A 24,575-nucleotide genomic window follows, 5' to 3' on the forward strand; every position below is an offset into this window, starting at 1 on the left:
CTCACTGTAAGGAAATTATGTCCATTTGAAAGATTGTAATTGATGGCAAGACTTTTTTTTTGGCCTTTAAAGATTTTTTTTTTTCTTTTAAGGTGAACTTACAGTATAAAGTGAAGCTCACATGCTTCCTTACAGGGGACCATTGACTTGAACATAGACTCTAAAGAGGTAGTTTCAGGTTTTTCCTGTCAATTTTTACATCAAAGCCACAAAGCACATTTCACCGTTCTCTGTATTCCAGAAGCAAGTTAATTATTTACAGATATACATAATGGGCCCGATTCATTAAGGAATTTAAATTATGAAGTTTCTTATTTAAGTCTCCTGGACAAAACCATGTTACAATGCAAGGGGTGCAAATTAGTATTCTGTTGTCCACCTAAGTTAAATACTGACTGTTTTTTCATGTAGCACACAAATATCAACTATAAATTTCAGTGTACAAATAAGCTATCAAGTATTTGTGTGCTACGTGAAAAATCAGTGAAAATTCCCAACCATGGCCTTATCTGTGTGGAGTTTGTATGTTATCCTCATGATTTCCTCCCACACTCCAAACATTTACAAGTAGGTTAATTAGCTGCTATTAAAAATTGACCTCCGTCTTTGTATGTTAGGGAATTTAGACTACAAGCTCTATTGAGGCAGGGACTGATGTGAGCTCTGTGTACAGCGAAGCAGAATTAGTGGTGCTATATAAAAGAATGATAATTCCCTCACATTTCCAGTAACAAGCTATTATGGGAAGGAAATGCCATTACCATGCCATGAGGCGTTGCAGCTATGTGTTCTCCTGTCCCTTTGTGTACAGGTTACTGATGGGATTGCTCTGCTACATTGCACTAGGTGCTGGTGCCTGTACTAATTGCAGCATTGTAGGCACCATTACTGTCACTTCTCTTTCCTGTCTGGGTTGCTAAGAAGGGAGAGTAACTTAAAGTTGAGTATCAGCAAAAACTGATTCAACATTTTTGTCACCCTGCGCCTCTCTGGTCCCTTACTGTACAGACCTTCATCTCCCCAAAGTCACTTCTCCATAACAGAAATAACTGTATTCTGCCAGGAATTAAACCGATTACCAGAACCATCCCACTGGTTGCCATCGGTTACAACACATTTTACCTGCGCTACAAGTTTTCATAAACATTCCAGAGAAGTCCCGTAAGGAACAAGCTGTACGGAGATTCTTTCGGTAGTCTAGGAACAGCTTTGACTTTACGCAGTCCACGCTGGATTTCATATGATGAATGTACTGGAACATTGTCAGAAATCTCTTCCCTCTAAACAATTTAATCCAGAAGACTAAATCCTTTCACAATAAAGCCAGTCTGTGCGGGTCTGCTTTTCATTTACAGTAAATGCGCAGGGATGAGGTCACGGTCTTTCCATGCGACAGTCTGACACCCCTAGAACGGTAGGAACGTGCTCCAGGAGAATTCTTCTATGTGAAGGTTTACAGCCGCCTCATCATGAGAAAGGGAATAATCATAATACAGGATGATATACTGGATCACTATCAACTCTTACCAATCACATCACACAACATGGAACCAACAAGACTCTATAAACACTTCCATACCGTCACAGAGTTATAAGGTTTATGAATCATATTTATACTACCGACAGCTAGAAGAGTGTAGCAAAGTCTCTGATCAACGCACCCTAATAATGACAAACAGCATTGCACGAGATGACAGTGAAAGCTGATGTCTTCTACTAGACACAAAAATAATAAAAGAAAATTGTTTTCCCTCTCTAATATATTCAGGTTGTGTAAGTTCCTAGGTTTGTTTAATGTTTACTGGTCATTTGCTATATGTACCTCCTCGTTTAGAGATGAAAAATTATGCAAGAAAAAAAAAAGAAAAGCATATGACAAAAACACCTATAACTAAAAATAAAATGCGATTATAAGACACAGGTAACATTAGGCACCGACGGATTTCTTCCTTTTTTGTAAGCTCATGTTGCTTAATGTATTAGCTACCAGCCTATTCTAAAGAGTTATTTATGTGTGGTATGTTAGAGCTAGGAGTCAGTATACTTTACTAACACTTCTTTACTTGTCTATGTTTAAATGAGCATAATCTGTTACTTAAAGCATATGTCAAAACGCAACTTACATAATTTGGCCAAACTATGTTGTTTCTAGATGTATAAACAAATACACACGCAAGTGAGGGACAGGTGAGGACTATTTTCTTTAAAAAAGACTAAGAATAAAATACCAGTAAGAAGTTAATAGACCAGAAAATCCTCCAAATGCTTTTTAATTTTATATATATATATATCTCTATCTATCTCTCGATCTATCTATATCGATAAGTCCCTCCCCCCTCATTCTGCAGGATTTTCAGCTGTCCTAGGGCAGCAGAGAGTCCATCTTTGACTGGACAACCGAGCAGGCTCGTTCAGTCTAGGCTGAGCAAATAAGAGTGTCCGCCCCTCTTCTGTTCTTTAAAGAAGGGAGGTGGCAGGAATCATAATCACTACACTATGGCATAAGTCTGACAGAGTACCATAGAGGATAATTACGATACATGCTGACCCCTCTCAACCATGAGGGGTGGAAGCTATTTTGTGAGTGGAACCAAGATTCATGAGAAAGTAGCCTATTGTCTAGAACCCAACAGTAACATTGAGGCCCTGGTTCCTAGGCTCAATTCTCATGAATACTGGTTCATTCCACAATATGGCCACTGTGTAGGTGACCGTTGCATTAAATGTACAATCCTTTATTTAAAGTTAACTCAATGAGATTTTACAATCAAATAATATGCCCCTGGTTTATTAGTACCAAACCAGCATTGACAAGTTCAACCAATAAAATTCATTGAAACATCAAAATGAGACTGATTATTCCAGGGACAGTCCAAGATAAGACGGGACTGCTGACTACAGTGCAGGGCCTTTCAGCTCAGTGCAGAGGTGGGAGGTTAGAGGTCAGGGCTGTGAAGATCAAGGACTAGGGAGGCAGAGATCACAAGATGAATGGGACGATGGGTGAACGCAGAGGCGGGTAGTCCCTGAACTCCTTCAGGTAGCTGCGATGTTTTCCTTTGGCCCAAATCGTCATTTGGATGAATCCAACCAAGGAGAAAAGGGCAACTAAGGAAGAGGAAGGCAATAAATGAAAGAAAATTACAGGGCAATGAAACAAGGGACATTTATGGAAAAACTTTCACTGGTTCATAAAAATGTACCATGGCCCATAGCAACCAATCAGATTCTACCGGTCATTTGATAGTTTAGGAAACTAAAACAACCAATTATTCTTCATAGTTCGCTGTGGAACAGCTTTCATAAATGCCTCCCTGGGCCACCCCTTCACTTCAAAAAGCAGCATGTGAAAAACAACCGAGGCGGAATCCAATCAGACACCATGGACTAGATTTACTAAGAATAAAGTTTGGTCACACATCGCTGGCGGTTTAGAGGTCCAAACCACCGCATTTACTATAGGGCAGTTTGAGGCTGCGACTTACAATGGATGGCGATGTGTGGCAGATTGAACAAGCTAAACCGCCGGCAGTTTAGTCCAAGACGCCATCAAAACCGCCATCCAACAGACAGGACAGTTTTAATACCAGCTCCTGAATGGCTTGATAGCTCAAACATGTTAAATGAATTTAATATTAACTTATGGGGGGAGGGGGGGAATTCCCTCATTATATTAAGGGAACAAAATTATTTAATTATTATATTATTCGGGCACTATGCAATATCCATTAACAATCAGTTAATATTATATATTCACATTTCCCCCATAATATAATGCTATAACAGTGTCCCCTTAAAAAAAAAATAAAAAAAAAAATATAGATTTTTCTCGTAAGTTATAATGATTGTCCAAATAATATAAATGTCAATGGTGCTCGCTCATGTTTTGAATGACAAAGTAGCTCAAACAGCAGCAGCTTGAGCAATCTCGCCACTCACAACTACCTCTTTTATTTTGGCCATTTGGATGCCGGTCTCGTGGCGGTTTTGCAAACCACAGCTTAGTTTCCGGTGGTTTGTATGTTCATCATTGTTAAAATTAGGATGGCGATTTGTAAAGTGGTGGTTTTAAAAATGACAATTCTGGACGTTTTAATGGCTGTTTGGGCAAAATCCGGCGGATTCAAAATCCACCCGGAAAACTGCCGGTTTCACCAACCCACCCTTTAGTAAACCTAGCCCCATGTCTTATGTACAGCCAATCCCAAAGATCATATTTATATGATATAGGTCTTCTCCGGGGTCTGGCTATTTACAAGTGGCAGCAATTTTGGGAGGTTATACCCCACTCCTGTCCCCCAAGTACAACTGGGATGAGCTGAGTGGTGGCCCAGGCATTCTGGTCATAAGATCCAGGTCTTCTCTTTAACACATTTTATTGGCAAAAGCATATTTAGTTTTATTATCCAAAGATCACATCTGGTAAAATTTTAGTGCCTTAGATTAATCTAACTTTTAAACGTAAACGAAAAAAACCAGAAAGAAAACCAAACTATAAATATTCTTTTTATGATATCAACTCCCCCAAGCCAAACCACACTACAGTTAATTTCATTAGCAGCCAGTTAACCTACCAGTATGTCTTTAAAGTATGGGAGGAAACCTATGCAAACACAGGGAGAACATACCAACTCCACACAGATAGGACTCTGGTCGGAATGAAACTCAACGCTGACCACAGTGCTTCTCATTAGCTTTTGATCGATGCAGTGCACATTGCACAATGAAAGCAAGCGTCTGATTGGTTGCTATGGTATAGTGCAGATTAAACACCTAAATGCAATGTTTAGTAAATGAGCCCTAAAGCGCCATCAACTAACATCTTCAAGTAACAGAACATTGGAAACGTAGACAAAAGTCAGAGGACAGGAAAAATATACTGGATACTCACCAGGAAGACACTGGGTCATAATGGCAAATCCAATCCAAGAGCCAACCTGAGACACAGAGACAGAGAAATTAAACGTCAGAGACTGTATGTTACATGTATGAATAAGCCCTGGCTCCATGCATGGTGCTGGTAATTAACCTCTCACACACAGCCTCTTACCTCATAGGTGTAATTAGGGCAGGACACCAATAGGAATAGCCATGTGAACGGGTTACGTGTTGGGAAAGGAATCTTCCGTGTTTTTGAGCCTTGAAATAGAAATAAAGATGGGGTGTAACGAAAATGGAGTTACAAGAAAACTTACAAGTTGAGAAGGATCTCACACATACTAAAATGTTCTACATTTAGCTGTGCAGTTATTAATATCCCCACCCAGAGAACATTGTGGCGTTCGGATGTGAATGACTACATGTATCACACATACACGTTCATAGACTCAAACCTATCAAATGTATCGTGCCAAAGCAGAGGCAACAGAGGACCCTGCACTCTACCTATTGTCCGGTCTGGTTTCTCAGAGACAAAGCTCATTGGATAATACACCTACTTCCCAGCACAGGGCGCTGTAGGCATAATAACTATTATATTGGATCCCATTCATCACAAAGACTTGTCCTCATACCAGGAAACGGCCATGGGGTTAGACTGAAAATGATAACGGAATAAGGTAGGATGGGTTGGCAGCTCTAGCACATTAATGCTGTTCCCCATATACTGGCAGACAGCCGCTCCACATCAGTACTCTCCCCGATATCTCGGAAGACAGCGATTCCCAACCTTTCTAATATTGGGACACACAACACTTACGCCTGTTTATTAACATGTTTTACTATTAGTATATTGTGAAATAAAAATAGAACACAAGCAAAATTATACACAAGTAAATTATAAAGACAATATTCGCTTAATCTATTACACAAAAATATAGTTCACTTATAATTCCTCCTGCATCATTTAAACTTATTTTAAGATATTTCTCCTATAACACCAACATTTCACCATACACTGGTTGGGAATAACTGTAGTATGAGGTAGAGAGAAGTAAAAACAAAACACTTGACTGTCCATATCCCGAGTACCTTGTTCCGACTCGGTAAACTAGGACTCACCGGCTGGCCGCAGATTCCTCAGAGCAATGTGTATGGAGAAGTTCCCCAGCTGACAGAACTGATCAAGCAAAAAATACCAGATACATTAGTGTATTATACATACACCAGGCTAGAATAATGAATTGACAGTATTGAGAAGAGTAAATCACTGACCAGGAATACAGCAACTGCCATCTTCACTTGTTCCTCTCCAAACACTGGTGAAGATAGGAAACACCATGGTTATGGTCTACACGGGTCAAACACGCATCTCCGCACACAATGTACACAGCATTCTTTACTAATCAGTGAATGACCCAATGCAATATACATGTGGAATATTCTACATGAATTTGAGGCATGCTGTACACTATGAATATTGGTTCAACCCAGAAAATGGTCCCTACAGCTTGAGGAGGCAATAATTATACTTTAGACTGTATACAGCTAAATAAAAATAGTTAAAAGTCACTCAATAAAAAAAAAAGCCAAATACAATTGTAGATATCTACTTGTGAATCTTATAAAACATTTTCATATTAATTCAGTTTCTACGTGTCCCAATTGAATGATGTTATGAAAGTGGGACATGGCAGTGTGTGGCTCACAACTTATTAAACTGCGCTTCCACCCAGTCTGTCTCCATGTTCTCTTACGAGCCTTGCTGACAAAGGAGACGCAGACATGTAGTGACACTTACCTGGTGGTGTATACAGCGGGTGATTTATGTAGTAAGCCATCCAGGCTGCAAATCCCCAGTAATACATACAGTTCTGCAACACACAGCACAGACATTAAAATATAAAACATTTTGCAACTTTTTTTTTCCCGGCAACTTTTCAGTAGGACATGGGCACTACCCATTCCGCAAAGGACCCAGTTTTACAGTATATTTGCATTTTAGTTTTTTTTTTTACAGAGGGTGGCTAAAAGTGTCCTTAAATGAGAAGTATATACACTACAAAACACTTGGGGTGTTCTCATACGTGTGTGGCTTATAGAAAACACCATTGTGCACTGCATTGCTTTGTACTATTGGTGTCTTTGGGGATGGTCTCTGATGTGATACCAGTCTCGCTAGCTGTGGGTTGCACACATCATCATCATTTATTTATATAGCGCCACTGATTCCGCAGCGCTGTACAGAGAACTCATTCACATCAGTCCCTGCCCCATTGGAGCTTACAATCTAAATCCCCTAACATACACACACACACAGACACAGACACACACACACACACACAGACACACACAGACTAGGGTCAATTTTGATAGCCAATTAACCTACAAGTATGTTTCTGGAATGTGGGAGGAAACCAGAGTACCCGGAGGAAACCCACGCAAACAGCAAACACGAGGAGAACATACAAACTCCACACAGATAAGGGCATGGTCGGGAATTGAACTCATGAACCCAGTGCTATGAGGCAGAAGTGCTAACCACTAAGCCACTGTGCTGCCCCACATGTATACCATTTTACAGGTGCTCCTTTGGGGGTGGGTTACTCCCCATTCTGGCTGTGTTTATGAAACCAGCTTGGCTGGGTGTGCAGACACACGGCTGTATGGCCCCTTTGGACGTCATGAGACATTATTCCTAATGTGGAAACTATTTTACTCCACCCTCTGGTGGTGTCCTTAGTGCCCATTGGCTGCTGGGTGTTCAGATACCCATGGAGCATTGACTATATGATTGCATTTTATTCCCCTTCATTTGTTACATCCAACGTCTCCATGCCCTCCCCAATATTGTCTATAGGCGAGTATTTCCACCAAATCCCACATCACCCGGATTATTCAGTTCTCCTTTTGAGTGATTTATTTATTTATTTATTTTTTTAAACTAGAAGTAATTATTTTTCAATCATTTGCCCCACTGGTGTTTCATTATTGACTTAATTTACTGGCAGCATACATGTGACCAGTTCATGTGTGGTCTGTTGTGGTAGAACACTGTGTTTAATCTGTAGGTGCTTCACCATGGTTGTGAAACATCGGAATTCCCTAACGCTTAAACCAGCATGTGCCTCCAGGGCCGCTTGGTGTGGATTACTACTGGGAGTGTACCTTGGTCATTTTACCCATTTATGTGCGCCCAAGTGTCTGCTTCTGTTGGTTAAACAGTTTCCATAGTCCTATGACCCAGCTTCATAACACCATCTCCTATGGTCAGCCTACTGTCTCACCCAGAATTTGCCCATCGTACTACCCTTCCCAATTCCCTATCTTTCTGGTATAGACAACATATCACCTAATGGATCTTTAGTAAGCTGTTCACTGTGCTTGTTGGCCTAGCATACAGTTATTTAACACAATGGGGCATTTACCTTGAAAATATTCCTGAAAGGCATTGTGCCATGGGAGAAACGATGTACAAAGAGAGTCTCCAGGAGACGTTTAATGTAATGGAACGAGTGACAGATACAGGCCAGGCTGTAATATATAAAAATATAATATATATGTAACATACATGTACACACGCACATAATAGGGTGAATCCAACTGCAATATGTATAAATACACATTATTGTGAAAGATACAAGCCATGCAGTAATAGATACTATACACAACAATTTTGTTTATGAACTTTGGAGTCAAATGCACCTTTACATAAAATACAGATTTCCTGTACAATTTGATATGAGCTTTACATCACTACTCTGTACACTACTCCTTCCACTATCCAACTCTCTTCCTGTGGCTTCTTGCTTGACTCTATTCCACTCCTCACTCACATAATCACATGAGTGGATTGGTAACTGCCCGCTAGAAATTCAGAAAGCATCTCCATGAACAATCCTATGATCTGATTACAGATTGTTCTATCACTGACCACATCAACACAGAGGACATCTCAGACCAGCAGGCGATGAAGATTAAAAACAATAAGGCCCCTAGTCAAAGTTCACCTTAAGAAGGGAAATATTGTATATAATAAACGGTACAATGTTATAGAGGCAATGTAAGCACAGAAAGTACATTAATAACAGTGCAGACAGGTTACAGTAGAAAGGTGGCCACCTGGTTCTTATTTAGGCATTCCTGAATGCAAATACGGTCATGGCCAAAAGTTTTGAGAATAACACAAATATTATTTTTTACAAAGTCTGCTGCCTCAGTTTTTATGATGGCAATTTGCATATACTCCAGAATGTCATGAAGAGTGATCAGATGAATTGCAATTAATTTCAAAGTCCCTCTTTGCCATGACAATGAACTGTATCCCAAAAACAACATTTCCACTGCATTTCAGCCCTGCCACAAAAGGACCAGCTGACATGAGGTCAGTGATTGACTCGTTAACACAGGTAAAAACATTGACGAGGACAAGGCTGGAGATTACTCTGTCATGCTGATTGAGTTAGAATAATAGACTGGATGCTTTAAAAGGAGGGTGGTGCTTGAAGTCATTGTTCGTCCTCCATTAACCATGGTTAATGCAAGGAAACACGTGCAGTCATCATTGCTTTGCACAAAAAGGGCTTCACAGGCAGTGATATTGCTGCTAGTAAGATTATTATTATTATCATCATTTATTTGTTAGGCGCCACAAGGTTTCCTCAGCGCCGCACATAGTACAAATAGTAGACTATACAGGGTATAACAGTACAGAACAATAAACAAAAGTACCAATACTTCAGAAACTCCAGGCAGGCAGATGCAATAGACACGGAGCAGAAGAATAGGTAAGGAGACAGGAGGGAAGAGGACCCTGCTCAAGCGAGCTTACATCCTAAGGGAGGGTTAAACAGACCAGGCACAAGAGGAGCCAGTTGAGGGAATGGGAGAGAGGGGAGAATGAGTGGAGGAGATGGGGGTTAAGTGGATTGTTGGTAGGCTTTGAGAAAGAGGTGAGTTTTGAGTGCACGTTTGAAGGAGCACAGAGTAGGAGAGAGGCGGATGGAGCAAGGGAGGTCATTCCAGAGAAGGGGGGCTGCACGGGAAAAGTCCTGGATTCTGGAATGGGAAGAGGTGATCAGAGTGGAGGAGAGGCGGCGGTCATTGGCCGAGCGCAGGGAGCGGGTGGGAGTGTGAATGGAGAGGAGGTTAGAGATATAAGGGGCAGTAGAGTGGGAGAGAGCCTTGTAAGTGGTGGTGAGGAGTTTGAAAAGAATTCTGTAGGGGAAGGGGAGCCAGTGTAGGGCAAGGCAGAGAGGGGAGGCAGAGGAGGAGTGGCGTGAGAGGTAGATGAGTCTTGCAGCCGCATTGAGTATAGAGCGGAGGGGGGAGAGACGGGAGTGGGGGAGGCCGGTGAGGAGGAGGTTGCAGTAATCCAGGTGGGAGATGATGAGTGAGTGTATGATGGTTTTGGTGGCCTCCTGAGAGAGAAAGGGACGGATGCGGGCGATGTTGCGTAGTTGGAAGCGACAGGCTTTGGCAAGAGAATGAATGTGGGGGGCAAAAGAGAGAGAGGAGTCAAGGGTGACACCCAAGCAGCGGAGTTGGGTGACAGAGGAGATGGTGCTGTTGTTAACGGCAATGGAGAGGTCATGGTGGGATGGGAGGCTGGGAGGAGGAAAGACAATGAGTTCAGTTTTGGAAATGTTGATTTTGAGAAAGCGCTCCGACATCCAGGAGGAGATGGCGGAGAGGCAGTCAGATACCTGAGCGAGGAGGGTGGAGGAAAGATCAGGTGAAGAGATGTAAAGTTGAATGTCATCAGCATAAAGGTGATACTGAAGGCCAAAGGATGAGATGAGAGCACCAAGGGAGGAAGTATAGAGCGAAAAGAGTAGAGGGCCGAGAACGGAGACCTGTGGGACTCCTACAGCGAGAGGGTAGGGGGAGGAGGAAGAACCAGACATGGATACAGAGAAGGAGCGGTTAGCGAGGTATGAGGTGAACCAGGCGTGGACAGAACCAGAGAGGCCGAGAGAGAGAAGAGTTTGCAGCAGGAGGGGGTGATCCACGGTGTCAAAGGCTGCGGAAAGGTCAAGGAGGATGAGTAGGGAGAAATGACCCTTGGATTTGGCCGATAGGAGATTAGTTACCTTGGCCAGGGCAGTTTCGGTAGAGTGGAGGAGGCGGTAGCCGGATTGGAGAGGGTCAAGGAGGGAATTGTCCGAGAGATGCCTGGTTAGGCGGCTGCAGACAATTCGCTCAAGTAATTTAGAGGCATAGGGGAGAAGAGAGATAGGGCGATAGTTGGCAAGAGATGTGGGGTCGAGATTGGGTTTCTTGAGGATAGGAGAGATGAGAGCATGTTTAAATGAGAGGGGTACTACACCAGAGGAGAGTGATAGGTTGAAAAGGTGTGCGAGGTAAGAGCAGGCAGTGGGAGAAAGAGAGCAAAGGAGGTGAGAGGGCAGGTAGAGGGTGGAGAGGAAAGAATGAGAGAGCGAACTTCTTCACCTGTTGTAGGGCCGAAGGAGCACCAGAGTTGGGTGTTGGTGGGAGGTGAAGCGAAGAGGGAGGCGGAGATGTTCAGTCTGATGGCCTCAATTTTGGAAGAGAAAAAGGTGGCAAAGTCAGAAGCGGACAGGGAAGACGGGACAGAAGGGGGTGGGGGGGGGGGAGAGTAGGGAGTTGAAGGTGGCAAAGAGGCGGCGGGGATTGGAGGACTGAGAAGAAATGAGGGGCTTAAAGAAGGATTGTTTGGTGAGGGAGAGGGCGGAGCAGAAAGAAGAGAGGATGAATTTAAAGTGAAGGAAGTCGGCCAGGGAACGAGATTTTCTCCAGAGGCGTTCAGCAGTGCGAGAGCACTTTTGGAGGAAGCGGGTGAGTTTTGAGTGCCAGGGCTGGGGAATAACGCGGCGTCTGCTGACAGTAGAGGCCGGGGCGACAGCGTCCAGGGCAGTAGAGAGGGAGAGATTGTAGAGGGAGGACGCCTGGTCAGGACAGACCAGGGAGGGAAGGGGTTATAGGAGAGTTTCAAGAGAGGACAAGGAGGTATGGTCAATAGCGTCAAGGTTGTGCCTGGTGTGGGTGGCTTTGGGCGAGGCAGGAGCAGGGGAGGAGGACAGAGTGAAGGAGAGGAGATGGTGGTCAGAGAGTGGGAAGGGAGAGTTGGAGAAGTCAGAGAGATCACAGAGGTGAGAGAAGACAAGGTCAAGGGAGTGACCAGGACAGTAGGTGGGGGAAGAGGTCCACTGAGTGAGGCCTAGAGAGGAGGAGAGGGCGAGAAGTTTGATGGTGGCGGGGTCAGAACAGTTGTCAATAGGAATATTAAAGTCACCAAGTATGATGGAGGGAAGGTCAGAGGAAAGGTAGTGGGGAAGCCATGAACGAAGTTGTCAAGGAAAAGGGAGGAGGGGCCTGGGGGACGGTAGATGACGGAGACACACGAGGTGGATGGGGGAGAAGAGCCGGATGGAGTGTACTTCAAAGGAAGAGAAGGAGAGGGAAGGTAAAGTGGGAAGGACCCGAAAAGTGCAGTTGGGGGAAAAGAGGAGACCCACTACACCTCCTGGACGCTCATCCGGTCTGGTGGAGTGGGTGAAGGAGAGGCCCCCATAGGAGAGGGCGGCAGGTGAGGTAGTGTCAGAAGAAGTAAGCCAGGTTTCAGTGATGGCAAGAAGATTTAGAGAGTTGGAGATGAAGAGGTCATGGATGGAGGCCAGTTTGTTACGGATGGACCTGGAGTTCCAGAGGGCACATGAGAAGGGGAGGGAGGGAAGAGGGGAGATGCGGATGAGATTGTCAGGGTTGATAGAGTTAGGGGGAGGGTGAGGGGTGGGGCAGCGAGAGATGGGCGAGAGAAGGGGGCTGGGGGAGAGGATGGGTATAGGAAAGGAGCGGGGTGGCATGGTGAGGGACAGGGATGGACGGGGAATAATAGAAGGGGCAAGGGTAATTAACACAGAGGTGAGGGCAGCAAAGGGAGACAGAAATGGGGTTTGCACCCAAAGATTGCACCCAAATCAACCATTTATCGGATCATCAAGAACTTCAAGGAGAGAGGTTCAAAAATTGTGAAGGCGCCAGGACCGTCTCCTTAAATTGATTCAGCTGCAGAATCGGAGCACAACCAGTGCAGATCTTGCTCAGAAATGGCAGCAGACAGGTGTGAGTGCATCTGCATGTACAGTGAGGCGAAGACTTTTGGAGCATGGCCTGGTGTCAATAAGGCCAGCAAAGAAGCCACTTCTCTCCAGGAAAAACATCAGGGGCAGACTGATATTCTGCAAAAAGTACAGGGATTGTACTGCCGAGGACTGAGGTAAAGTCATTTTCTCTAATGAATCCCCCTTTCAGATTGTTTGGGGCATCTGGAGAAATGCTTGTCTGGAGAGGGAAGGGGAGCGCTACCATCAGTCCTGTGTCATGCCAACAGTAAAACATCCTGAGACCATTCATGTGTGGGGTTCCTTCTCAGCCAAGGGAGTGGGCTCACTCACAATTTTGCCTAAGAACAAAGCCATGAATAAGGAATGGTACCAAAACATCCTCCAAAAGCAACTTCTCCCAACCATCCAAGAACAGTTTTGGTGATGAACAATGCCTTTTCCAGCACGATGGAGCACCTTGCCATAAGGCAAAAGTGATAACCAAGTGGCTCGGGATCAAAACATCTAAATTTTGGGTGTGGCCCAGAAGTTGATTGAGAGCATGTCAGGGTGTGTTGCAGAGGTCTTCAAAAAGAAGGGTCAACACTGCAAATATTGACTCTTTGCATAAACTTAATGTAATTGACACTTATGAAATGTTTGCAATTTTACTTCAATATACCATAGCAGCATCTGATAAAAAGGTCTAAAAAAACTGAAGCAACAAACCTTGTGAAAACCAATACTTGTGTCATTCTCAAAACTCTTGGCCATGACTGTACACAATTTAACAAATAGAAGTCTATAACACACACACTGACATGAATACTCACTGGACCACAGAGTGCCGGCTTGTGATGAAGTCATATTTGGGACCATAAATAAAGGGGACACGGAAGTAGAAGAGCAAGTAGATGAGAAGAGGCCCAGCGTACTCAGTGAGGAATACCTGTAGACACACAAGGACGGGTTACAGAACTCAGCATGACTTGGACCTACAGGCAGAGCTGATGCATTGGTCATAAAATAATGAATCCCTTCTCCACTGGACCCTCACAGGTTGCAGAAAAATGTGTATTAACAGTCTTAGAGCTGCAAGGGGCAGCCGATCCACACTGCTACAGAACATGAGCTGACATTTTCGCTGACACAGCCAACTGCCCAGATTTGCAGACACTTGTTCAGCGGTATGAACTACACTGAAGAGGACACTTGGCCTTCACTTTGATGTACAATGCACGCCTGGCACTACGAGTGTGGTTGGCATCCTGCTCTCATTAGTCTGTCTAGCTGTGCCAGGACAAGCATAACTGCACAGATATTCATCCATGTAAACAAACTGCCCTCCATTCTGTATATATGCAACAACTGCACACTAGTTGCCCTCCGTTATACTGACAACTTCACCCCCACCCATCCTATAAAGATAGGTGTATACACACAGCTATCCACTTCTATAGAGGAATATCATAAACGGATTACAACGCGCAGTGTATATACTCACTGTGACCCAGCTGATTTGTGCTCCCAAGTCTCTGAAGTACAGAGTTGCTGTGGTTCCCACTGGCAAATTCTGCAGAATGTCCTCATCTTTGAGTGACTTTCCCTCTGTGATACACAGCAACAGGTCACACGTGATTACAGTTTAAACAAGCACAGCACACGTCAAACATAAACATAAGCAAGCAACACAACACCGTATGAAGCAAATTCACTGGGGTAAGATGCCTAGAACCAGGGGAATGGAAAAGAAGGTTAGAGCATATAGACCCACCAATACCTCACTCTCGGTTAAATCAGCAAGATTTTCCACATTTTGCCTGTTTGAGCGGTGAAATATGGTCTTATTACTACTCCAACTACACCACAAAATGTTATTTTGCAGCTAAAGTACGGAACAAAAGCAGAAGTCAAGCAGAAATAAACAAATAAATAGAAAAAGAATTGTATATCCGGAACGTCAGCTCCGCAAAACAGATAGTTCCATCGCAGAACTCAATTTGCTCAAAAAAGGTCACCAAACCTTACTGCTCTTTATTGCCAAGTTTATACATACAGCCCACCGAGACAGACATGTGAAACTACTTACTAGGATCCAGGCGTAATGACTGGCGGGCAGGATACCACTCAGGATCTGAAACAGGCAGACAGCAGAAGCAAATCTCAGAGCGAGGCAGAGACAGCACAGATTACTCACAATCATGCTAAAGAAGTGGATTTTAAACTTTGTGAGCAGCAGTTGAGCAACTTCATCCTGCCCAAAATCTGTAAATCCTCTAGTAACCCCAGTGCTCACTTAATTTGCACCAAGGACTTCTGCGGAGGACTTTGCGTAACACTACAGCACTCCTGATAGGATGGCCACAACCTTGTTCGATCAGGAGCTGGTTATCATTTTAGCATACCTGACCGACCTTCATCCTCAGTGCAACCACAGCATCACACCACGTCACCAGTAGGGGTCCTCGGTACAAATAAGTGATTGGTAGAGCCTCGCAAGCACTGAGAGCCAATGAGAGTAGGTGTAAGTAAGGAGTTGTGCAAACCCCCATCCTCATGCCATTTGTTACTCATAGCAGTCTAACAAGACAGTAAAAATTAGATATTTTTTTTAGCTAGATACCATCAATGCAAAGTATGACGAACCAGCTACAAAGAGCTAAAAGATCTATTGCCCCCCAGCGCCGGTGCTAGGGTCCTTGGCGCCCTAGGCACAGTGTAAAAATCGCCGCCCCCCCCTTTAAAAATCGCCGCTGCGCTTCCCTCCCCTCAGCTCCCCTCCCCTCCCCATGTCTTTCTTTAACCTACCTGCATGAAGCTGCTCCTCTCTGCTCTGTCTCCTCCCCTCCACTCACAGACACTGTCGGGCCATGATGATGACATCATCACGGCCTGTCACTGTCAGTGAGCGGAGGGGAGAAGACAGAGCAGAGAGGAGCAGCTTCATGCAGGTAAGATTCAATAGCCCCTTCCCTCCTCTCCTCCCCGTGGATTTCCTTTTTTTTTTTTAATTTTGAGGCGCCCTGCAGAGCCCGGCGCCCTAGGCAATTGCCTAACCTTGCCTAATGGGAGCACCGGGCCTGATTGCCCCTTCCTGTGTCTCGCTTTACTGCCCTTCAAGACAAGAACTGCACAGACACTGATGGGTGCATGTCTGTGGACACGGACAGGCGGATAAGGGGGAGCACTAACAAGATCATACAGTCTTGGGTGGTGTCGCTAATCCCCACTTTACAACACATGGAGGGCAGCTGCAGAATAAGCATATTTTACATGTGATTAATCAAACAGGTGGCGAGATGGAATAGTACAGTCTCTCTGCTATTCATTGAATGAGATTAACAACTGTTAATTAGTCCAATTCTTTAATAGGTCACTGAAGGGATACTGCTACCCAGGGATTAGTGGTACCCTTCCTACACCGAAATACCTACGGGATCTGGTGAACATGTTCTTTATGTCTACAATAGTAGCATTGGGCTCCACCTAGAAAACAAGGCAAATAACAGTATAAGTCAAAAGGAACCTATGTATTATTTATGTACAGTAAGTCTGTACCAAACCTCCAACCTGCTCTGTACAATGCAGCAGTCTACAGTGTTAAAGGACCACTCACCCTAAAACACAGGAATATAGGTATAACAAAATGTTGAAAGCTCCCTTCAGTAAACGTATTGCAGGACACTGCAGGCAACAGTATAACTTGCATTTGGCTGCATATAAAGTGTTGAATGTTTGGAAAACTTTTCCACAAGGCCTGTTTTCATTTTGAATGAACAAACTCAATGACCGATTTCACTGGAACCAGGAATCCTGGAACTTTGTTTAGTTCAGATCTGTTTACCACAACTTGCATGCTGGCTCCTAAATACGACATTCTAAAACAGATACCCATGAAGCATTCCTGTAATGTATATCCTGGACCCTGTCCTGTAATATATCTGCCACAACATATCGCGCCTGGTCTGTTATACAAGGTCTAACCCATGTTAGCGTACGATTACAAAACTAAAACATTAACAACTGATGTAGTTGCTTAAACGTGATATCCTAGCCGCAATTTTTAAAATCTTTTCAAACATATTAATAATTTGTGAACTCGTGTCCGCTCTTTATGTTCAAATCCTGAACAGGTCCCATTTTATAATATACATGTAGCAGTCTCACTTCACATTATAGCCTAGATTCCATAGACCCCGCCCACAATCTTCTCCTCACTGGAGTCCGCCCTCTCCAGTGCCTCCCCACCTGATGTCCGCCAGTGCCTCCCAAACTAACACGGCATCAGCAGTACCTCACATGCACAATGCGGCTCCTTACCTTGTCCAGGAAGCAGAGCTTCTCCCGTGTCTTGGCATCAAGGATCTCCACCTCAAAATAAACAGTAGCACGTTTAGCAGGAGTTTTTTTCTTTGAACTTTTGCCAGAGGCACGTTTGGCGCTCCCTGGGCCATCACTTTGGCCCTTGGGCCGTCTTATTTCTGAGACCACAGAGTTCATATCCATGGCTGTCTCACCAGATGTTCTTGACAAAATTAAATAACCTCTCTCTCCCTATTTTGTCACAATGACAGCCCAATGCTCTCTCACACAACCTCTCGCTGTTCCCTCTATGTTGCAATGTGCCTCGCTTTCTATTTCCTCACCGTCTCAGGATCGTCTTCTATCCAGGGATCTATTACTATCTCAGCGATCTTTTTTGCTCCCTCAGCAGTCTCATGCTTTGTCTTTCCACACAGATCTCTCTCTCTTAGGAAGCAGTCTCTGCGACAGGTGTAAAATTGTAGTACATCACTCGCCTTGGTTAATGTGTCACTCTTGGTCTTCCTAAGTAGGTCCTTACATAGAGTCCCTCTTTTTCACTTGAAGCCCTAAAATCCTCTCTCAGTAAGCACAGCATTCAAACATTAGCTCACACACAGTTTCTCTCTTCCACTTTCCCCCAAATGTATCTAATGCTCCCCCTGGAAGTCTCACTCTCCCAGGCTGTCCAGATGTAATATGAAACAGATTTCTATATTTATCACTCACTAGGCTATTTCACATCTGTCAGTTTCTGCACTTCCCGTTAGATACACACACTGACACTCGCTGGAACCTCAGCCAGCATCTCCTGCCCTCTGCCCCCATCACGAATATTTATCACTCTGTCACCTATCTTCTCCCATTCTCCTGCTGTCATTCCTGTTTATGTCCTCCTGACGCCTGTACCCTTCTTCTTCAGCCCTCCCACTATCTGCGGAGGTCTCTTTACAGCTCTGAGGCTGTCTCTTGGTATTCATTGATCTCAGCAAATATCTGGGCTACGTCCCAGCAGCCTAAATATAGGCTGCTCCCCACACTGCCTTACCCCACACGACAGAGGCACGACCCCTGAGAACATGAGGAAGTGTGCATACATTGCATTGCAACCTAAAAAGAGACACTCGGGAAAGAGACAGCATTCACAAACCATGCCACACCAGAGAGACACAGTGAGTATGTAGAAATGATTGGATTAGGGTTAATCAACCCTAATAGGTGACCTGTTAACCCCTCCACACCTGCAGTCCTGTATGTGAATTTTCTACCTACCCATCTATTGTGCCTTAACTGGCAGTGTCTAGCAGGAAGGATTTAAATACCAGGGCAAGTTCCACATTGGATTAGCACCCCACAGAGTGTGGTGGCAGTACCTGACTGTAGAGTCCAACTGTGACAACTGAAGGAGGGCAGTCTAAGAACATTAAAATATGGAATATCAGCATTGGAAAGACCGGGGTGATTTTCTACAGATTTGGCTATTTAAGTCATGCTTGGTAGTGGAGAGTCTGATGAAAGTGTTTATTAGTCTTAGTTAAGCAACACTCTGCAGGTTGGGAGGGAAAATTTGGTATGAGAGGGTCTTGCACAATGCATGGGGACTTGGCATAAGTTAATTAGCTCTACTTTTTGGCCAACAAAAGTTAATGGATGCCGTTTGCAATTCCATCACACCTAGGATGGTAGTATTCATGCGGTGATGCTCTGCAGACTTGGCTAGGAGGCTGGAAAGATGTTCTGCAGAGTTAGAAGGTGGGGCTAACAGACTGACACTCAGCAAGACGTGGGTAATCTTTTGAGACCTGAGGATTCTTACATTTCATATGTGCGTAAGCTACGTGGGAGGTCTGCTTTACTGACAGTAGCTGGGTTTTTACACAGCAGTAATGTCACAAAGGTGTTAACAACACTTCCACATACTGAACTACAGTGAACAGCGGGAGGTAAAATGTTACAGGCGACTGACTGAGGACCACAAGCGTCAATAGTGAGTATGACTGGACTGTCCACCCGAGGGCTCGTCTGCTGTCAGTATATAAGTTTATGTCATTTATTTAGTGAGCTAACAGCTGTATATGTTTATATCCAACATTAGACTGATCGAATACTTTCAGCAGTGAAGGCAGAAAAATAAAATCTGACTTAAAATTAACTTGAAAACGATAACAGCTTTATTACAGCAAAATATATTTAACCTGGACTATTCTATACATACCTGAGCTTAGAATACTAACTGTTGTCAGAATTAAAAAAAAAAAATTTCATAAAAAAAAAAAAAAGTTTATGATCTTAAATAATGACCGAACACAGGCATATTTATATCAATATAATTTTTAAAAAATTCATGACGGCTCCCCTTCCACAAAGCTATCGACCGTTGGTAAATTTACAGACAGAAAAAAAAAATGTTATTCTAGCAGTATGAAAAATTATAAGTCAGTACAAAAACATCTTTCTGACACTACTTCAAGTGTATATAGAAGCATCAAACGGATATTGAGACCTTATACATTTATTAATATCTTTCTTGCCTTCTCTGATCCTTCTGTTTATTTTTTTGAGAAATGTTGATGTGTTTTTTTATGTTATTTTTTTTTTTTTACACGTTTTACTTAATAAAATAGATTTACAAGGGTTGACAACAATCCATAACGACTAGACATTTACTTTCTCTGAGATATCTAATGGTCCTTGTTTCCCACATATCCTATCAGGAACATAGGTTAATTAAAATGCATCGGTTGCCTACACTCTATGGAGGCAGCCATTTTGTCCACAAGTTACATCACATTGTTGCTCTTTGCACCATGTTAATAAATCAGTGGCTAGCAATAGCGGCCCGTATCACCGGCATTTTCACATGCACCCCCCCCCCCCCTCCCCGAGCCTTCACTTGCAGCCCCCCAGGCGGATGTTCCCGATCTTATGCTCTGCTTTGGTAAAGCAGAGGAATGGTCAGACCGGTGGAGCCTACTTCTACGCCACACAGAAGAGCACTATGACCTCTTTCTAGTTTGATCTCATTGTATATATTTATTGAGCCAGTAATACATTGCAGTATCACTCTGGCTGCAACAAACAATTTTGAAACTGTTTATCCTACAAAGCTGCAGGCTTTATTTGATACAGACATATGAAAGATTACAGTTTGAGAGTGCTCAATATTAAGGGTGTTTGTACCCCGTTACCTGCTCTCACCCACAACTCCACCTTTAATTAAATAAATAACTGAACCTTGACTAAACAAGCGCTCTTCAAATTGGCCTCAAATCTCTAATGGTTGACATGCGCTGTGTACTTTCACATTATCACTCTTGTAGGTTAGAGGGTCATCTCACTGTCTGCAATGATTATACCAGAAGAAAACAGATCCCAAAATGCACTGGCGCAATCGTCATTGTAGCGTTGCAGAGAGAGTGTAACTGGTTCAGGTTCAGGGACGTAACCAGGAGCAATGAAGCATAAACAACTTGGAAGCCTCAGTTTAGTAAGGTAATAAAGGTTGCAGCAAGACTACTGGACAACTGATGGCTACCGCTGAAGAGTATACGAGAGGACGTTTGGCAAAGGTGGATCTCATTAACATTTATTTCAGTCCTCACAGGCTCACATAATATGAAAAATTGTTGGCATTTTCCAATCTCCTTTTGCCACCAAATTTAATAAAATAATAAAGTGTAAGTATTTCAGTTTTTATTTTAGTGAAAAACAATTAATGTTCATCTCATAACAGCAATTTATAAAACAATGTGATAATACTATTCAGTTTAACCATAACTAGATATAAAGTTATATTTTTACAGTGTTTAGAGTGAGAACAGGCTTAAATCCAACTTTTTCTAAGTTTATTGTGTTTTGTCAAACCCTTTATAAGTCTAGATTTTTTCTTGTACCTTTCAGGAAAAACAACTGTATGGTGTGTATGACTAGACTGCTATTACAAAGTTGGAAACTGAATGGGCCGGCATCACCAGGCTCGGGGGCGAATGAATGGCCCAGTCGTCACCAGGCTCGGGGGCGGATGAATGGGCCTGTCGTCACCAGGCTCGGGGGCGGATGAATGGGCCGGTCGTCACCAGGCTCGGGGGCGGATGGTCGTCACCAGGCTCGGGGCGGATGGTCGTCACCAGGCTCGGGGGCGGATGAATGGGAAGGTCGTCACCAGGCTCGGGGGCGAATGAATGGGACGGTCGTCACCAGGCTCGGGGGCGAATGAATGGGACGGTCGTCACCAGGCTCGGGGGCGAATGAATGGGACGGTCGTCACCAGGCTCGGGGGCGGATGGTCGTCACCAGGCTCGGGGCGGATGGTCGTCACCAGGCTCGGGGGCGGATGAATGGGAAGGTCGTCACCAGGCTCGGGGGCGAATGAATGGGACGGTCGTCACCAGGCTCGGGGGCGAATGAATGGGACGGTCGTCACCAGGCTCGAGGGGCGAATGAATGGGACGGTCGTCACCAGGCTCGGGGGCGGATGAATGGGCCGGTCGTCACCAGGCTTGGGGGCGGATGAATGGGCCGGTCGTCACCAGGCTCGGGGGCGGATGAATGGGCCGGTCGTCACCAGGCTCGGATGAATGGGCCGGTCGTCACCAGGCTCGGGGGTGGATGAATGGGCCGGTCGTCACCAGGCTCGGGGGCGGATGAATGGGCCGGTCGTCACCAGGCTCGGGGGCGGATGAATGGGCCGGTCGTCACCAGGCTCGGGGGCGGATGAATGGGCCGGTCGTCACCAGGCTCGGGGGCGGATGAATGGGCCGGCCGTCACCAGGCTCGGGGGCGGATGAATGGGCCGGCCGTCACCAGGCTCGGGGGCGGATGGTCGTCACCAGGCTCGGGGGCGGATGGTCGTCACCAGGCTCGGGGGCGGATGGTCGTCACCAGGCTCGGGGGCGGATGAATGGGCCGGCCGTCACCAGGCTCGGGGGCGGATGGTCGTCACCAGGCTCGGGGGCGGATGGTCGTCACCAGGCTCGGGGGCGGATGGTCGTCACCAGGCTCGGGGGCGGATGGTCGTCACCAGGCTCGGGGGCGGATGGTCGTCACCAGGCTCGGGGGCGGATGGTCGTCACCAGGCTCGGGGGCGGATGGTCGTCACCAGGCTCGGGGGCGGATGGTCGTCACCAGGCTCGGGGGCGGATGGTCGTCACCAGGCTCGGGGGCGGATGGTCGTCACCAGGCTCGGGGGCGGATGGTCGTCACCAGGCTCGGGGGCGGATGGTCGTCACCAGGCTCGGGGGCGGATGGTCGTCACCAGGCTCGGGGCGGATGGTCGTCACCAGGCTCAGGGGGCGGATGAATGGGACGGTCGTCACCAGGCTCAGGGGGCGGATGAATGGGACGGTCGTCACCAGGCTCAGGGGGCGGATGAATGGGACGGTCGTCACCAGGCTCAGGGGGCGGATGAATGGGACGGTCGTCACCAGGCTCAGGGGGCGGATGAATGGGACGGTCGTCACCAGGCTCAGGGGGCGGATGAATGGGACGGTCGTCACCAGGCTCAGGGGGCGGATGAATGGGACGGTCGTCACCAGGCTCAGGGGGACGGATGAATGGGCCGGTCGTCACCAGGCTCGGGGGCGGATGAATGGGCCGGTCGTCACCAGGCTCGGGGGGCGAATGAATGGGCCGGTCGTCACCAGGCTCGGGGGGCGAATGAATGGGCCGGTCGTCACCAGGCTCGGGGGGCGAATGAATGGGCCGGTCGTCACCAGGCTCGGGGGGCGAATGAATGGGACGGTCGTCACCAGGCTCGGGGGCGAATGAATGGGACGGTCGTCACCAGGCTCGGGGGCGAATGAATGGGACGGTCGTCACCAGGCTCGGGGGCGAATGAATGGGACGGTCGTCACCAGGCTCGGGGGCGAATGAATGGGACGGTCGTCACCAGGCTCGGGGGCGAATGAATGGGACGGTCGTCACCAGGCTCGGGGGCGAATGAATGGGACGGTCGTCACCAGGCTCGGGGGCGAATGAATGGGACGGTCGTCACCAGGCTCGGGGGCGAATGAATGGGACGGTCGTCACCAGGCTCGGGGGCGAATGAATGGGACGGTCGTCACCAGGCTCGGGGAGAATGAATAGGCAACTATTACAGGGGTCAGGGAATAATATTTTTAAAGCCCCAGATGAGTACTGTTTGTGTGCCTGTATAACAAGCAGTGTGGGGGAAATGAGCAGAGTGAACCCAGTTAGTGTCAGTGGAAAGGTTAACATATCAGCACTGGTATCATTAGGACTTTACCCTCAGAGTGATCTAAGTACATATCAGTGGCGTGATGACATTATAATGCTGGGAGTTACACTGAGGAGGACAGTCCCAGCATCCAGGGACATTGCATGTGCATGGATCACTGCAGAGCTATAACCAGAGAGCAGTCCCTGTATGGGATGATGTTAGGCCTGTCTGTCTATGGCTCTGTGACATTATTTATAGCTGCCAGTTACTTTGTATCACTCTGCCAGTCTTCCCTACTTTGTACTGCCTACTTCTCACCTCTCAGCTGTTCAACCACTTCGCATTCCTAGTGACTTTGTCCCTCTGCGGCCCCCATATCTCGGTATTAATGCCCTCATTCTTCTCAGGCTCAGCGGATTTAGACCACGTCTGAAGCACGATCTATAGAGGTGGTGTTAGGGCCCCCGCTGACATCTCACATACTCTTTCTCTCCCCCTTTCCCCTTACCTCATAGTGTTTCATGGTCCCGCCGGACGCTGCAGCACAATACACAGTTTGTCGCTACCTGCTTGAACTCCAAGCAAGGAGCGGGGTCAAATGATTGACAGGGTGACGGCCTGCGGGTACCCCAATCAGCTTCACGAGCCCGTGGCGGGTGGGCGGTGCCACCGCAAAAATAGCCAATTAGAGCGCGTGCGGCTTTGTATAGGTGGAATCAGAGTAAGGTGCAGTGGGCGGGAATAGTGGGATGACCTGCTTGATTGATGGCGACACAGCCAATGGTGGCGACGGATCAGGTTCTTGCCGACCTCCAGCCAAGAGGCTTGGGGAGGGGGCGGTGACGGTCAACTGTCACATGCTATTTGTGGCGCTAATACCATGGAGGGGGCTGGGTGTGTGACACTTGCGGGCGGTGGCTATGGGGTCGCGTAGGAACCAGGGCGACCAATCCTGGAAAATAGGTTTTTACTGACTGTACTGACAATGATAAAAATTGCTGACAGCTAGCATTTATTATTGGTATTCATTATGCCATAGCTAAATGTGTAAAAAAAAATGACAGTAGATAAAGCATCAACAACAGTAGAGGGCTTTCCTGTTTATTTTTATATTTTCAAAAGTGTTACAC

At 45.9% G+C, this 24,575-nt stretch overlaps 1 protein-coding gene across 2 annotated transcripts; it reads right to left on the reverse strand.

Moving 5' to 3' along the window:
- Positions 1-2,759: 2,759 nt before the first annotated feature.
- On the reverse strand, positions 2,760-24,058 carry TECR (trans-2,3-enoyl-CoA reductase). Of its 2 annotated transcripts, XM_075206885.1 has the most exons (13): positions 23,954-24,058; positions 17,286-17,336; positions 16,400-16,451; positions 15,055-15,099; positions 14,470-14,573; positions 13,799-13,914; positions 8,307-8,412; positions 6,680-6,752; positions 6,154-6,197; positions 6,001-6,058; positions 5,051-5,139; positions 4,892-4,937; positions 2,760-3,108 (listed from the first exon to the last, which is right to left on the reverse strand). In XM_075206885.1, the coding sequence occupies exons 1-13, from the start codon at positions 23,966-23,968 to the stop codon at positions 2,981-2,983; spliced, it is 927 nt and encodes a 308-aa protein (XP_075062986.1). In that variant the 5' UTR covers positions 23,969-24,058; the 3' UTR covers positions 2,760-2,980. The 2 variants fall into 2 exon arrangements, with proteins under 2 accessions (XP_075062986.1, XP_075062985.1); XM_075206884.1 differs by lacking the exon at positions 23,954-24,058 and having other exon boundaries at positions 17,286-17,971.
- Positions 24,059-24,575: the final 517 nt, after the last annotated feature.

This window comes from Mixophyes fleayi, chromosome 4 (genome assembly GCF_038048845.1).
Source record: "Mixophyes fleayi isolate aMixFle1 chromosome 4, aMixFle1.hap1, whole genome shotgun sequence".
Lineage (NCBI taxonomy): Eukaryota > Metazoa > Chordata > Amphibia > Anura > Limnodynastidae > Mixophyes > Mixophyes fleayi.